This window comes from Hemitrygon akajei, chromosome 16, assembly GCF_048418815.1.
Source record: "Hemitrygon akajei chromosome 16, sHemAka1.3, whole genome shotgun sequence".
NCBI classification, from domain to species: Eukaryota; Metazoa; Chordata; class Chondrichthyes; order Myliobatiformes; family Dasyatidae; genus Hemitrygon; species Hemitrygon akajei.
In genome coordinates this window covers 4,296,891-4,313,548 of record NC_133139.1, presented here as the reverse complement: position 1 = coordinate 4,313,548, position 16,658 = coordinate 4,296,891, and the positions used below count along the sequence as shown (strand labels likewise).

General features: G+C 38.5%; 1 protein-coding gene across 4 annotated transcripts in view; it reads left to right on the top strand.

Annotated features, from left to right (window-relative positions):
• Positions 1-13,429, top strand: part of LOC140739707 (mucin-16-like) — a 112,658-nt gene extending 99,229 nt beyond the window's left edge. For all 4 annotated transcript variants that reach the window (XM_073068131.1, XM_073068132.1, XM_073068130.1 and 1 more), the window contains 9 exons: positions 474-500; positions 2,131-2,291; positions 2,376-2,443; positions 4,409-4,569; positions 5,549-5,739; positions 5,965-6,032; positions 9,445-9,617; positions 10,687-10,799; positions 12,012-13,429. In XM_073068131.1, coding sequence (XP_072924232.1) covers positions 474-500; positions 2,131-2,291; positions 2,376-2,443; positions 4,409-4,569; positions 5,549-5,739; positions 5,965-6,032; positions 9,445-9,617; positions 10,687-10,799; positions 12,012-12,107 — 1,058 coding nt within the window. In that variant the 3' untranslated portion in view covers positions 12,108-13,429. The remainder of the gene's footprint in view (positions 1-473; positions 501-2,130; positions 2,292-2,375; positions 2,444-4,408; positions 4,570-5,548; positions 5,740-5,964; positions 6,033-9,444; positions 9,618-10,686; positions 10,800-12,011) is intronic.
• The last annotated feature ends 3,229 nt before the right edge of the window (positions 13,430-16,658 follow it).

The following is a 16,658-nucleotide window of genomic DNA, read 5'->3' as shown; positions in this document are numbered from 1 at the left end:
CAAAGCAAAAATATTGCAATCTGTTATGAAGGAGAGAATGCTATGACATTCATAAAATTGACAGTGTTCTCCCTGCTTCCTTTAACCTCTGAGTTGGAAACCACCTGTTTCCAAGACTTGTCAGTCTTTTGTGCCGTAATTTTTTTCACTGCTAATTATTCTGCAATTAAAACAATAATTGAGACAGTAAACTACCACTTTTTAAAATGGTCCGAAGTAATATTTTTGTTTTTGAAAATATTAATGCAAAATTATAAAAGCAATTGTGTACCACGTTATCATTCTTTAAGCATCACTTATCAAAATCTGTTTGTTTTTGATTTTTTGTTTTCAATTTTTGTTGTCCTTTCAAAGCAGTGAGAAACTTTTTTAAATCAATGTATGTTTTCTTGATCTCAAAGCTTTTCTTATTTCAATATAATCATTGCATCAATTATCTTTACATTTAATCTAATGGTACTGTTCTTTTCCAGACTATCATGAATCAGCTTATCCAACCAGTAAGTATAAATTCCCAGTGCTTTTTATATTGTATTTCAGTTCTTATCTAGGCTTAATTGCATATCTTTTATTTGGTACATTATGTCAATCAGTGAAGAATCTTTGAATATATGTGGGTTATTTAGTTTCTTGGGATGACTCTGACATGCAGTTAGATTGTGTCTAATTTGTATCATAACCACACTTACAGTAGTTTTTTATAGCCTTTCTTTCTTATCATAATGTTTAATAGAATTTGGGAGAACTGTTTCAGTAAGGTTCTTTATCATATACTAAACTATTAACATTCTTTTATATTTTACAAGGGGTCACACCATGATTTATACTTTGGCATGATATTAGGGGACATTCATTTAGAAACATGATAGCATGGCAGTCAGCGTTCAGTTCCTGTTGTGTGCATGTTCTTCCTGTGACCGCGTGGGTTTCCTCCAGTTGCTCCAGTTTCCACTCACATTCCAAAGACATTAGTTGGTGTTGATAAGCTCTGGGCAAGCTATGCAGTTCTGGGAGAGTGTCAAAACTTGTGGGCTGCTGAGTACCATCTTTGTTGATTTGATTTGACTCACAATGATGCATTCCACAATACATTTGGATGTACGTGCAAGAAATAAAGCTAATCTATTTAAAAAGGATCTTATTAATCTTCACTGATATTATTGTACACTCAACTCTCCTTTCTTTAATTTGTGAAAGGTGTGGTTTCTGTATGGTACACCTCCTCATGTAGCAATTTGCAGAGAGTGCACTATTATGCATTAGGTGATGAGTAGTGAGAGTTCAGCACATAGTCTGTACACACCCGAATAATGATAACACACAATTATTTCACAGATTATCTCTCAGATTTACAACTACTCCAATTTTCAGCCATTAAACTGAACAGAACAGTAAAAAACTTTTAAACTGAAAGTTTTGTCTCACTCTGTGACTTTGTTAGTACTTTATAATGTGCTTAAGCTTTTCTTTGTTGACTGCCATTTACAGAACTGTGCAAAAGTCTTAGGCCCATATACATAGCTAGCGTATCTAATACTTCTGCACAGATGTATTAATTTTATGTATTGCACTGTGCTGTGGCTGTGAAAAATATGATGTATGAGTGATGATAAACCTGATCTGACATGGTTATGGACTGAATGTGGGAAGTGAACAGAGGGAAAGGAATCCGGTTGGGAAAAGGGGAAGGGAGAGAGGAGGGAATGGGAAGCACCAGAGAGCGATTCTGTAACGATCAATAAACCAATTGTTTGGAATCAAATGACCTTGCCTGGTGTCTCAGGGCCGGGTGTGTCTGCTCCCGTGTGATGCCTCCCCCACCCCAGCACCCCTTCTCTTCCACCTGCCCCGCACCTTTCCTGGGGTGTTCCACTGTCGTCATTCCGAACATCGCTTGCTCTCGCCAGATTTACAAACTTGCTTTCTGTTCCACAGCATAGAGCTATATATACTTCTGCACAATACTGTAAATTCACCATAGCTGTTAATATATATTTATTTTCTTCTCTGTAAAGTCAGGTCACAATTCAATTTTACAAAAAATCATTATTCACTTTTGTTCTTTGACAGCGAACCAAGTCAGTAGTAAGTAAAGCAGTGTTATTGATTGTGTCTGCTTCCACTTTCCAGATGAACCACCCATTTCAGCTGAAACTCAGCACCCCAGTTTGAGTCAGCCACCTCTGTGCTTCAACTTGTCTTTTATCGCCACGAAGCTACCGTACAGTTCAGTTCTACTTGATCCAACCTCGCAAGTCTATCGGTCCGCTTCGTCTAATTGCATTCAACAGGTACCACTGAGTAAATTACAGGAATAGTGTAACAGTTTATTCATTAAGCAATAAAATGTTTAAAAATATATATATTTCTTGCAGCTCAATGGCATGTTTCGTAACAGCAGTATCAGTGCAGCATTTTGGGGATGTACAAACGTCTCTTTCAGGTAAAAATCCTTTAAAAGCTACAAACTGAAGATCTTGGAGACTTTTAGTCTTACAGTACAGTACCTGTGAATGCCCAGTTTAGCAGCAAGACTTTGCCTCTGTTTCAAAGTGACTGATAATGTATTGAAATTATTCATTGAATTAGTGTTTTTTTTATTTAGTACTGTTATTTTACTGCACATAATTAGAATTGGTTTATTATTGTTACAGGGAAAAGCTTGTCTTGCATGCTGCTCACACAGTGCATTGAGGTAGTACAAAGTAAAACAATAATACAGAATGCAGAATACAGCTACAGAGAGTATGCAGTGCAGGTAGACAATAAAGGACAAGGTCATATTAAGGTAGATTGTGAGGTCAAGGGTCCATTTTATCATTTTAAGATGTTTCCCATGGTGGGGTTCTAGGACATGAGGGCACAGCCTCAGTATAGAGGGGTGTCCATTTAATACAGAGATGGCGGAGAAATTTCTTTAACCAGAGAGAGGTGAATTTGTGGAATTTGTTACCACAGGCAATTGTGGAGGGCAGTTCGTTGGGTGTATTTAAGGTGGAGATTGATAGGTTCTTCATTGGCCATCCATCAAAGGTTACGGGGAGAAGGCCGGAGAGTGGGGCTGAGGAGGGAGATAAAAGGATCAGCCATGATGAATGGCATAGCAGACTCGAGGGCCAAATGGCCTAATTCGACTCCTCTGTCTTATGGTCATTCAATAGTTTTGTAACAGTGGGGTAGAGCCTGTCCTTGAGCCTGCTGGTATGTGCTTTCAGCCTTCTCTTCTGCTCGATGGGAGAGGGGAGAATGTCCAGGATGGATGTAAATATTGATTATGCTGGCTGCTTTACAGAGCCAGCAAGAACTCTGGACAGAGTCCATGGAGGGAAGGCTGTTCTCTGTGATGTGCTGAAATGTGCCATTACTCTGCAGTTTCTTGCATCAAGGGCAGGTAGCTGCCTTTTCTTCAATCTGAGTTGTTGGATAAGTGTTCCGTTATAAAATAATGTTTTACTTTGTATCTTATTAAAAGGATTTTTTTACCACTGGACATGTTTCATATTGCCGACTGGAGATTGTATTTGATCAGAATTAATAGAGCACAGGACATTTAACATTGCTGTTTGAGGATGAATTTCTAGGAATTATTAAGGTTAATAAGAGTCATGTGTTGAAAGGGATAATAAATCAGCCATGTTGGAATGGCAGAGCAGACTTGACATCCACCCTAATGGCTTAATTCTGCTTGTATATCTTACGATCTGCCTCATTATGATCCTGCATTTTATTGTTTACCTGCACTGCACTTTTTCCATAGTCTTTACACTTTCTCTATTGTTATTGTTTTACCTTTTTCTACTTTAATGGACCCTGCAATGATTTGATCCATATGAACAAAGTTACAAGTAAATTTATTATCAAAGCACATATATGTCACTATTTACAACCCTAAGCTTGATTTTTTGTGGGCATGCTCAAAAAATCCATAATAAAATAATAACCATAACAGAATAAATGAAGCACCTCACCAACTTGGATGTTCAACCAGTGTGCAAAAGACAACAAACTGTGCAAATACAAATATAAATAAATAATAATAAATAAATAAGCAATATATATTGAAAAAGTAAGATGAAGATTCCTTTAATGTGAGTCCATAGGTTGAGGGATCATTTCAGTGGTGGAGCTAATGAAGTTGAGTGACGTTATCCCCTCTGGTTCAGAAGCCTGATGATTGAGGGGTAATAACTGTTCCTGAACCTGGTGGTGTGAGTCCTGAGGCTCCTGTACCTCTTTGCTGATGTAACACAAGCTTTTCACTGCATCTTGCAACATATGAAAATATTAAATCAATATTATATTAATACTAATTAAGCAGGATAAGCTATCTTTAAAGATTTGTAAGTTAGTGTTTTATGAAATCAAGTGCATTATTTTTGAATAACATTTCGATTGACTTGTTTGGCAGCAATACAAATGAGGGCCTTGTGAAAGTGCTTGCAACCTGCCTGTTCAAGGATAATGTTCAGAAGGTTGACAATGTCATTGTGGATCAGGTATTCAGGGATGGAACAAATAATACCTCCAACACGATTTATGGATTGCTCACGGATAATCTACAAGTTACTGGTATTTATCTTATATTATACCTGTGATAGATGTAATACAAAGCCCATGCACATCAACATGAAATAGGTGTAGAACTGATTCCCACTATATTTGTCTGCTTTTATTCCCTCCTACACTTTAATTTTATTAATTACCCATTTCATCACTTGCATTTAGGGCAGCAATGAAGGTCCTCCATCTCTGTCTGTCCTTGGTCACACAGAAGGAATCTTTTTTTTGATCATTCAGAGTTGTTAGCCTTGAATTGAAGGCTCAAACCTGGGGGATGGGTGGACCATTCTTAGTCTGAACCTTATCCCTTGACCTGCTTGATATGGGTGACTCTACCAAGAGCCCTGATTCCAGCCAATGTAGTTCTGTAGGTCATTGAGGCATATAAACCTCCGTACCACAACAAGATTGTAGTCCTCTTGGAGGCCCCTCCTATATAGCCCTCCATTTTTCTATCATCCATGTACCTATCTAAGACTTTCTTAAAATGTCCCCAATGTATCTGCCTCTGCCACCACCCCAGCAACATGATCTACTTCTGATAAACCCCCATTACTTTTCTCCAATTCCCTTAAAATTAGCCACTAGCATCAAATTAGACATTACTGCCCTGGATAAAGTCTCTGGGTGTCCAAATAATTTGTACCGCTCATCATCCTTCATTCCAAAGAGAAAAGCCCTAGCTTATGGTTTCTCACTCAATCTATGGTTGAATATAAACCCCATGTGCCACTCTCCTGTGCAAACCGCATATCCGTAATCCCCTTAAATCCAAACATCCAATGATATTCAAAAAGTTAACGATTTAGATATTTATATCTTTTGCTTAAGGTAACTTCTGTTTTGTTGCTGCATGTTTGCTTAGTTTTTTTATCAAGATAAGAGATGTTAACAGTGAGGATTGTAAACATGACATATAGATTTTACATTTGACTGTAATTTTTTCTGTAATAACTTTGGAGATATATTTAAAAATGTCTTATTTTAGGTTGCAAGGAACCAGAAGCTCCTACCACAGTTGCCACAACTTCACAAGAGGTTCCAACAGTAGATTCAGAACGTCAAGGCGATCTCACCTTCCAAGTGAACTTCACAATAATGAACATCAACTTTACAGACAACCTCCTTAATTCAAGTTCCTCTGAATATACAAACCTGACTAACAGTATTACAAAACAGGTATTGATTTCTGCTTTTGTTAATTGCTTAGGCATAAAAACTAGTTCTTGTATTTTTAATGAAACATTGAAAAAAATATTTTATGCACTTGATCTATTTAATTTTGAAACATTTGTAAACATATCAAACAAATATAGCCCATTTAATTCCATTTTCATATAAATTAATTTATTATATTATATATTTAAATAAGGCAAGGCTGACATTTACTATAAATCTTTACAGATGACAGAGTTGTTTAGAAAAAACTCTTTGAAGAAAAGTCATAAATTCTGCCGTGTTACTGAATTAAGGTAAGGACAAGAGTTTTGTAACTTAGCATTTGGAGAACATATTTAGAAATAAATTTCATTATTAATAACTGGACATTTCTTAAACTTTTCAAATAGCATTTCTGGCAATTTTAAACACGAGATGTTGGAAATACAGAATAACACACATAAAATGCTGGACAAACTCAGCAGGTCAGGCGGCATCAATGGAGAAGAATAAAGAGTGGATGTTTCAGGCCGAGATCCTTCATTAGGACTGGCATTCAAACAGCCCACTGATTCTGCTAGATATGCATTTAAAATGTGATTGACAATTTCTAAAGATTAGAGATTAGCTTTATTTTTCACATGTACATTGAAATGTGCAAAATACTATATGTCATTTGTGTCCAATCAAATCAGTGAGGACTGTGCTGGGCAGACCACAAGTGTTGTCACACTTCCAGTGCCAAGATAGCATCCTACAATTCGCTCACCCTAACCCATATGTAATTTTGGAATGTGTGAGGAAACACAGAGAGATTTCATAAACTCATTACAGACAGCAGTGGAATCAAATCTAGATCTTACAGCTGGCACTGTAAAGTGTTGCACTAACTGCAATATTAGTCTGAATAATAAAGAAGGAAGAATTGTAAAGGCATCAAGAGAGAAGTGTCCATTAGAGCGTTATTAGAAACATAGAAGCATAGAAAACCTACAGCAGAATACAGGCCCTTCGGCCCACAAAGCTGTGTCGAACATGTCCTTACCTTAGAACTACCTAAGCTTACCCATAGCCCTTATTTTTCTAAGCTCCATGTATCTATCCAGGAGTCTCTTAAAAAAACCCTATCATTTCCGTCTCCTCTACCACCATCAGCAGCACATTCCACACACTCACCACTCTCTGCGTAAAAAAAACCTACCCCTGACATCTCCTCTGTACCTACTTCCAAGCACATTAAATCTATGCCCTCTCATACTAGCCATTTCAGCCTTGACTATCCACATGATCAATGCCTCTCATTATCTTGTACAGCTCTATCAGATCACCTCTCATCCTCTGTCGCACCAAGGAGAACAGGACGAGTTCACTCAACCTATTCTCATAAGGCATGCTCCCCAATCCAGGCAACATCTTTGTAAATCTCCTCTGCACCCTTTCTATGGTTTCTACATCCTTCCTGTAGTGAAGTGACCAGAATTGAGCACAGTACTATAAGTAGGGTCTGGCCAGGGTCCGATATAGCTGCAAGATTACCTCTCGGTTCTTAACCTCAATCCCATGATTGATGAGGTCAATGCACTGTATGTCTTCTTAACCACAGAGTCAACCTGCACAGCAGCTTTGAGTGTCCTATGGACTTGGACACATGATCCCTCTGATCCTCCACACTACCAAGAGTCTTGCTGTTAATATTATATTCTGCCATCATATTTGACCTACCAAAATGAACCACTTCACACTTAACTGGGTTGAACTCCATCTGCCACTTCTCAGCCCAGTTATGCATCCTACCAATGTCCCGCTGTAACCTCTGACAGCCCTCCACACTATCCACAACACCCCCAACCTATGTGTCATTAGCAAATTTACTAACCCATCTCTCCACTTCCTCATCCAGGTCATTTATAAAAAAATCACAAAGAGTAGGGGTCCCAGAAGAGATCCCTGAGGCACACCACTGGTCACTGACCTTCATGCAGAACATGACCCGTCTACAACAACTCTTTGCCTTCTGTGGGCAAGCCAGTTCTGGATCCACAAAGCAAAGTCCCCTTGGATTCCATGCCTCCTTACTTTCTCAATAAGCCTTGAATGGGGTACCTTATCAAATGCCTTGCTAAAATCCATATACACAACATTAACGGCTCTACCTTAATCAATGTGTTCAGTCACGTCCTCAAAAAATTCAATCAGGCTCGTAAGGCACGACCTGCCTTTGACAAAGCCATGCTGACTATTCCTAATCATATTTTGCCTCTCTAAATGTTCATAAATCCTGCCTCTCAGGATCTTCTCCATCAACATACCAACCACTGAAGTAAGATTCACTGCTCTATAATTTCCTGAGCAATCCCTGCTCCCTTACTTGAATAAGTGAACAACATCCACAATCCCCCAATCCTCTGGAACCTCTGCTGTCCTCATTGATGATGCAAAGATCATCGCCAGAGGCTCAGCAATCTCCTCCTTCGCTTCCCACAGTAGCTTGGGGTATATCCCGTCCAGTGTTGGTGACTTAGCCAACTTGATGCTTTCCAAAAGCTCCAGCACATACTCTTCCTTAATATCTACATACTCAAGCTTTTCAGTCTGCTGCAAGTCACCCCTACAATCACCAAGATCCTTTTGCATAGCAAATACTGAAGTAAAGTATTTATTAAGTACCTCTGCCATCTCCTTTGGTTCCATATACACTTTTCCTCTGTCACACTCATGTCTTATTCTCTTGCTCTTCACATACTTGTAGAAGACCTTAGGGTATTCCTTAATCCTATCAGCCAAGGCCTTCTCATGGCCCCTTCTGGCTCTCCTAATTTCATTCTTAACCTCCTTCCTGCTAGCCTTATAATTTTCTAGATCTCTATCATTACCTAGCTTTTTTGAACCTTTCGTAAACTCTTCTTTTCTTGAGTAGATTTACAACAGCCTTTGTACACTACGGTTTCTGTACCCTACCATCCTTTCCCTGTCCCCTTGGAACGTATCTATGCAGAACACAACACAAATATCCCCTGAACATTTGCCGCATTTCTTCCGTATGTTTCCCTGAAAACATCTGTTTCCAATTTATGCTTTCAAGTTCCTGCCTGATAGTCTCACATTTCCCCTTCTTCCAATTAAAAGCATCCCTAGCACACCAGGTATAAACAGAAAACTAAAAAGAGGGCAATAAAGAGTGAATTTTGGGAAAGAACAAGAGGAATGAAGAAAAAATAACATTAAGTAAAAGATTCTGGTTAATTTTCAGTAGCAAAGAAGTTGTTTAGCAGCTGTTAAGATTCATCATATCATTGAAAATTTACATATATTCTGAGTGGCTTGCCCTAACATCTGCCAGAATCTTAGTACATCTTAAAGGTGAGAAATAATCTCTGCACAATTTTTTGCAAGAGTAGGGCTCCTCTTAAATTATACATTCATCTATCTGAATGGTTACTAGAAGTGTCCATTCTAGGTAAGAGCAGTAAGCATTTATATTCCTACAGTAATATACCTACTAGGTATATGGAGCTTAGAAAAATAGAGGGCTATGGGGAAGTCTAGTAATTTCTAACATAGGGACATGTTCGGCACAACATTGTGGGCCGAAGAGCCTGTATTGTGCTGTAGGTTTTCTATGTTTCTAGGTTTTCTATGTTTCTATGAAATCCAACACAGGTGACAGAATGTTTTTAGTAAGACATTTGTACTTACATTGTTTTTTATTTCAATCTCTCCCGACAGCCCAGGACCCGGCAGCCCAAGATCGGTGAATGTATTCACTACTTGCTTCTTTGACCCTGTTAAAGAAACTGAAAGTATCACTGAAAACAGAATCAAATCAGACTTTGAAACAGGAACAGATAACCTAAATTGGCTTGGCCAATTCCGACTTAGTCCTGAAAGTTTTTCTGTGGGTATGTGTTTTATACATTTATTTATAATACATTGATGAACATATTGTGCATTTGTTAACAGAAGTCTGAACCTTACATAATTGCAACAAATCGGAGAAGCTTGGATAAGTACATGGCTGAGAGGGGTATGGAGGACTATGGTGTACGTGCAGGTCGATGGAACTAGGCAGATTAGCAGGTTTGGAATGGAATAGGTGGGCCATAGGGCCTATTTCTGTGCTGTAGTTCTATGAGTTTATGACATGGCATAGATAATTTTAGAGCAGATGGTTTCAGGTGAAACACCATCTAATAACTGAGAGACATTTCTAAGGGGATAGTGAGAGTTCAGAGTGAATGCTATAAGGTTGGGATGGTGAATGCAAGGAATACTAAATATTTATCATCTCCATCAGCTTTCAATGGGGGACTAGAGAACAGGAGCAGGACCAACCCAGATAATTACAGGCCAGCGAATCATACATCAGAGGCAGGCAATTCTAAAGTAACATCTGACCTCTTTCGCTGTGCCTCTGCTCAGTTATCTCTTACGACATCAAAATTTCAAACTAAATCGGATTTAGTTTGCCCATGAGTGCAAAGTGGCTTTTGTTTCATTATTAGCATTTGCTCATCCCATATTTCATATCAAATCCTGCTTACACATTTTTTAAAAATGTTTTGGACCCACAGTTTTCTGGATTACAGTGCACCAAATCTTCAACTGTTAATTCTTAAGATTTAATTTTATTTAAATCATCAGGGTCATTTGTTCAAATTTCAAAGTTAATTTGCTATCAAAGTACATGCACGTTACCAAATACCACCATGACATTAATTTTCTTCGGGCAAAGTCAATAAATCTTTAGAGTAATAACCATAATAGAATTAATGAAGGACCGTCCAACTTAGTTATTCAACCAGAATGCAGAAAACAACAGACTGTACAAATGCAAAAAGTAAAAAGTAATAATAATAAATAAATAATCAAAAATATCCTATCAAGCCTTGCAGGCATTCACAGTAAAATGAATATCAGGGTAGCATATGGTGACATATACATACAATATATTTGTTGTTTTCCTTGCAGCTGCAGCATCACCAGTTACCGGTGACAGAATAGAATTACCATATTGGGCCATCATCGTTATTGTACTGGGCATTCTGCTGGCTTTGCTTTTACTTATGATTCTGGGATGCTTGGTAAGTTCATCAGTAAGTTAGTTCATAGAGTGAAAACTATGGCTAGGAATTAGGTTTGGCTTCGATGGACTATGAGAGCTGAGGGAGTATGAGTATTTCATTCTACGAGGTGGCACGGTTGTGTAACTGGGAGACGGGGTGGAGATACATCTCTACCAAAGGAGGTGTAAGGTGCTCCTTTCCTCCACTGGCCTGCAAGTTACCCTTGGGCAAGGTGTAGTACCTGCTTAGAACCCCTACCCCCGATCAAGGTCACATGAAGCCATGGGAGCTGGTGATGGATGGTCGTATGAGCAGCTGGTGCATATCACAAGCCTTGGTTATGTGACCACTGATGCCAGGCAGACAATCTCTGAATCAAATCAAATTCAAGTTTAATTATCATTCAACCATACATGAATACAGCCAAATGAAACAGCATTCCTTGGGGCCAAAGTGCAAAACATATACAACACATTGAAAATTGAGAGCAAAAAAAAAACAGTCATGCAAAAATACTAGAACCCAAGTTCCCAGCAGTGCACAAACATACCGTCACAATCTAGCCTGAAATCCACCAATCTAACACTAGAGAGCAGGGTCACTCATCTCATAAAGACACTGCCCAGAAGAAGGCAATGGCAAACCACTTATGTAGAAAAATTTGACAAAGCAATTATGGTCAAGACTATGATTGGCTACATCATGACAAAGTACATAATGAATAATGGTTACATACTGGTTAACACAATGCTTTACAATGGTATTATTGAGTCTCACCAATGCAGAGGAGGCCACACCAGGAGACACAGATACAATAAATTACCCTATAGACTAGCAGGTGAGGTATCACTTCTCCTGGAAGGAGTATTTAGGGTCCTGTATGGTGGTGAGGGAGGAGATGTAGCACTTGTCTTGCTTGCAGGGTTAAGTGCCAGGAGGGAGATCAGTGAGGAGGGACAAATAGACAAAGGGGACATGTAGAGAGTGATCCCTATGGAAAGAGGAATTAAAGATGTGCTTAATGGCAAGCTATGCGCTTGACATATCCTAACAAAAAGAACATATGATTATCCTGATTTCTAGTTCAAAATGATCAAGCAAATAATTTCTGAATTTCTACCCCATTTCCATGAGAATATAGCCAACATTGTGTAAACATACACTGCTTGAATATTATGAGTCTTCTGATAAAACATTGTTCAAATAAACTTCATTACTGTTTCCTTGTAGATTGCATTGTGTATAAAGAAGAAATTCCATGGCTTCTACAACCTGCTACAAAATCCTTTTGGTATCTACTACAGTCATCTGGATGGAAAGAAGTAGTTCTTGCACTTGAAATTTAATCTTACTGATGTGATCATTGTAATATTTAAGAGTGTAGCTAATGTAATTTTCTTAAAATATACAGTTCTATATATTTTGACTAAATCACCTTGAGCAGCAACTTCTGGCCAAAGTTTTATTATTTGATTTTGTTCTGAGAAAAGAAGTTACCCAAGTCAGTTGGACATATACACATAATTCCTTCCTGGAAAGATCCTTGAAAACAAAGTTTAAGACTGAAAATGATGGGTATCTGTCACAGTTTCAAACAAATTATCCATTGTTGTTCAATTTGATTAGCAAAAATATTATTTTTCTATCTATTACTGCTACTATTTAGATAACACACAAGTTTTGAGAGTATTAATATATTTCTTGTAGTTAAAAGGAAATAAAATTAGAATATAGAAATAACTTGACAGTGCAAGTACATTTTGTATTTAGAAAATTATTTAAATTTCACCTCACATTTTCACTGCTGTGCTTCTTGCACCAGATTCACAGAAGTACTGAGCAGCCCTACCGACCCAGGCCAGTCTCTTCTATTTCATCTCTTATTCCCTCCACCAGAGGCTCCTGACCTTTTTTATGCAATGGACCCCTATCATTAAATGAGGAGTCTGTGGAGCCCAGGACGGGAACCCCTGCCACAGTCTCTCCTCAATCTGCAGCATCGAGCAATTATTCAAGGCCCATGTGGTCAGCTGCTGCAAGACTCATAGTTCATCCTTTTTGTATAAATGAGGCTCAATTCTGAATTGAGTTCTAACCTCAGACATCAGAGAATTCTTCAACCATTTGACAATCGTTCTGGGCATATTAAATTTGTTCCTTAATGTCTACGCATGTAGGAGTGAGAAGACTGCAGATGAACTATCTGTTTGGCAACAACATTTTATTGAAAAGGTATCAATGGATTAAAATATTGGAACAATCAGTACTTCATTCCTTCATAAAGATGTAAACACTATGTCTGTGTTCTATTGTTCATTATATATTTATGAGAAATTGTAGGGATGATTCTGCAGTTTATTGCTGCCTAAGCACAGCTGCTCAAAATATCGATACTAGAAATGTGGGCATATCATTTTAAATTGCAGAATCAGCCCTGGGAGAATTTAAAATGCATTAGTTTTGATAATCTAATTATAGAAAGACTTTTATAATTATTAATTTAAAACAATACTATTTTCCATTATTATGTGAACAAGTTGGGATTTCCTAACCTAATAAATGTCAGTGTTTTAATGTTTGAGTAGTTCACTGTACTTCAGAGTTCAAAATAAATTTATTAAAGAAGTACATAATGCCACCATATAAAACCCTGAGATTCATTTTCTTAAAGGCATTCACAGTAAGTGCAAAGAAGGACAATAGAATCAAAGAAAAACTATGCACAAAGACAAACAATTGATGTTAGAAAGACAACAAATTGTGCAAATAAAAAGACAAACAAAATCATATGATAAATAAATATCTAGACTACTAGGTGGAGTGTCCTTGAAAGTGTTGGAGAGAGTGAAGTTATCCCCTCTGGTTCAGGAGCTTGAGAGCTGAACGATAAGAATTACTCCTGAACCTGGTCCTGAGGCTCCTGTAATCTTTTCCTGATGGCAACAATGAAGAGAGAGCATGTCTTGGATGATGGGTGGTAGGTCATCTTTTATGACTCAAAAATGTTTTGGTCAAAGATTCTTTTAGAGTTGGTGAAAAGGCTTTCTTCTAAAACTTTGAGACTTAATCTGTTAGCAGGATCATATTATACTTGGAATATGGAGTGTTTAGAAAAGATGAATCCAATCAGGTTTAATATCACTAGCATATATTGTGAAATTAGTTAACTTTGTGGCAGCAGTATCATGCAATACATGATATTAAGAGAGAGAAAAAAAATGAATAACAGCAACGAGAAGAGGGCATGCCCTGGTTGGTTGGGATCCTTAATGATGGATGCCGCCTTTCTTAGTCACCGCTCCTGGATACTAATGAAACTTTTGCTCAAGATGGAGCTGACTAATATTACAACTCTCTGTAAGTTATTTCAATCTTGTGCAGTACCCCCATACCTGATGGTGATTCAGCCAGTTAGAATGCTCTCCGGTACATCTGTCGAAATTTGAGTGTTTTTTGGTGACACACCCAGTCTCCTGAAACTCCAAATAAAATATAGCCATTGTCTTGCCTTCTTTATAGCTGCATCAATAGGTTGGGTCCAGGTTAGGTCCTAAAGATATTGACACACAGGAACTGGAAATTACTCATTCTCTACACTTCTGATCCCTCTATAATGACTGGTGTGTGTTCCTTTGTCTTACCCGTTCTGAAGTCCACAATCAGCTCTTTGGTTTAGCTGACATTGACTGCAAGGTTGCTGCCGCAGCACCACTCAACTAGCTGCTATATCTTGCTCCTGTAGCACTCTCATCTCTATCTGAGATTCTGCCAACAATGGTTGTATCATCAGCAAATTTAAAGCTGGCATTTGAGCTATGCCTAGCCACAAAGTAATTGGTGTAGTGAGAATAGAGCCTTAGGCTAAGCACACATCCCTGAGGTTCACCAGTGTTGATTGTCAGCAAGGTGGAGATGTTATTTCCAATTTGTACTGATTGTGGTCGCTGGTTGGGAAGTCGAGGATCCAGGTACAGAGGCCCAGGCTCTGGAGGTTTTCGATCAGAATTCTAGTCCAACGACGTACTGATTAGTAGGTTAACTGGTCATTGACTTAATCCTGGGCATGTGTCTCAAAGGTCTGGAAGGGATTATTCCTCACTGTGTCTCTAAATAAAAAATATTGAAATATCACACTGAGTGGAAAATATCTCATGACCTTTTCTGTGGAAGTGAAATACCAGGACATGAAAAACACAGAGTAAATACAGGTGATTACAAATCTCTATCCAACTCACATTTCAAGCCCACTCTTTAAAATTATCCATGTTACTGACCCAAACACAACATTGCCACCCACAGGAAAGGTTTTAAAAGCAGCAGTTTACACAATGTCGGTGGCATTAAGAACCATTTTGTTACAATGCCCATCAAGGTTGCATAGGAGAGTGTTCAGAATCAGAATCAGGTTTAATATCACTGGTATATGTCATGAAATTTGTTGTTTTGTGGCAAAAGTACAGAGCAATACATAAAAACAACAAACTATGAATTAAATAATACATACATACATACACATACAAATGTAAATATACATACATAAATATGTAGATAATGCCCTGGTTAAAATTTCTGTGAGGCATTATATTAGCAGTTTTCTGTAAAAGCAGTGTGCCATTCTGGAGACTGTGTTTTAGCTTAGGCTAAGATAAGGACCCATGGTGCCTAGCTTAGGAATGCGAGTCAGCCAATCAGGATTGTGGGATGTGAGAGAAGGTTCTAGAGAGCTGTGGGGAAGGGATTTCTGAATGACAGTGGACTGGCTTGGGGTCTTTAAGCAGCAGCTGCAGAGTGGGACACAAGGGGAGATGCCGTATAATGTTGCTGGTAGGAGAATCCCCATTGCAAGAAGTGCTTTGTGGAGATGAATGGCTCTGTGGGGAAAGGGCAATACTCCTGAGAAAGAGAGCCAGTTTGCTTGAGATGGTCTTTGAGGGAAGTTCAAAATGTGGCAGGTATTTTCACATGGATCGTGGGTCCAGCGCGTGAGTAAGTGACAGACCCCTGACTACTCCAGTATGAGCTCCAATGCTTACATGCATATTGGACTGGGTTGACTGTAATGGGCCCTTTTATTTGCATTTTCCTATTAACTGTTTGATAAAGCTGAAATTGGTAAATATAATTCTTTATAATTTTATGCTGTGTATGATCTGCTATTTCTTGTCGACTGATAATTGTGTATGGGCGGTATTTACACAGCGTTTGCTCAAAATCAAGGTTTCTTTAATTGGAATATGATGACGTTCCTGTTTGGTTGAACCCCAAATCATCCCAACCCTTGACGTATATTGTTTATGGAAGGTGGCCTTCTCACCGCTGTCACCTGCCTGTTAGCCGAGTTAGCTGTCAAGCCAAGTTTGCATATGAGCCCGGCCTGAGGGTTACAATTTGTGAGGGCTTCGTCCAGTGATTTTGGATGCTGCTTCAATGCTGTTTTGAGATTGATTAATCAATCCCAGTGTTTAAGCCTGTGTTTAAACTAGCGTCGGTGAAAGTGATTAAGGAAGTTTATTATGGACATCACAGGGATAAAAGCTGATGCAAATTGAAGTGGTTATACAAATAATGCTTGTGTTCTGAACAAGGTGGATGTCTGAATTCCCAATGAACTGCTACTGAAGGTGTTGAGTCTTGTAAAAGTGTTGGGACAAGTTACACTGATTGAAAGGAGTTGTGACCAATCACCATGTTAGTCCAGACTAGCAGTGACGGGACTGAGGCCATGCTGCCTGATACTGGAGACACTGGAGAGGAGGGGTCATGGCAATCCATATTTTTAGAGAAGGATGGCATGTAGCTGAGGATGAAGACTTTAAAGACAAGTTGTTCAAGTTTCTGCAAAGAAAGGGGAAAGAGTTGTTTGATATGAAAGGTCTA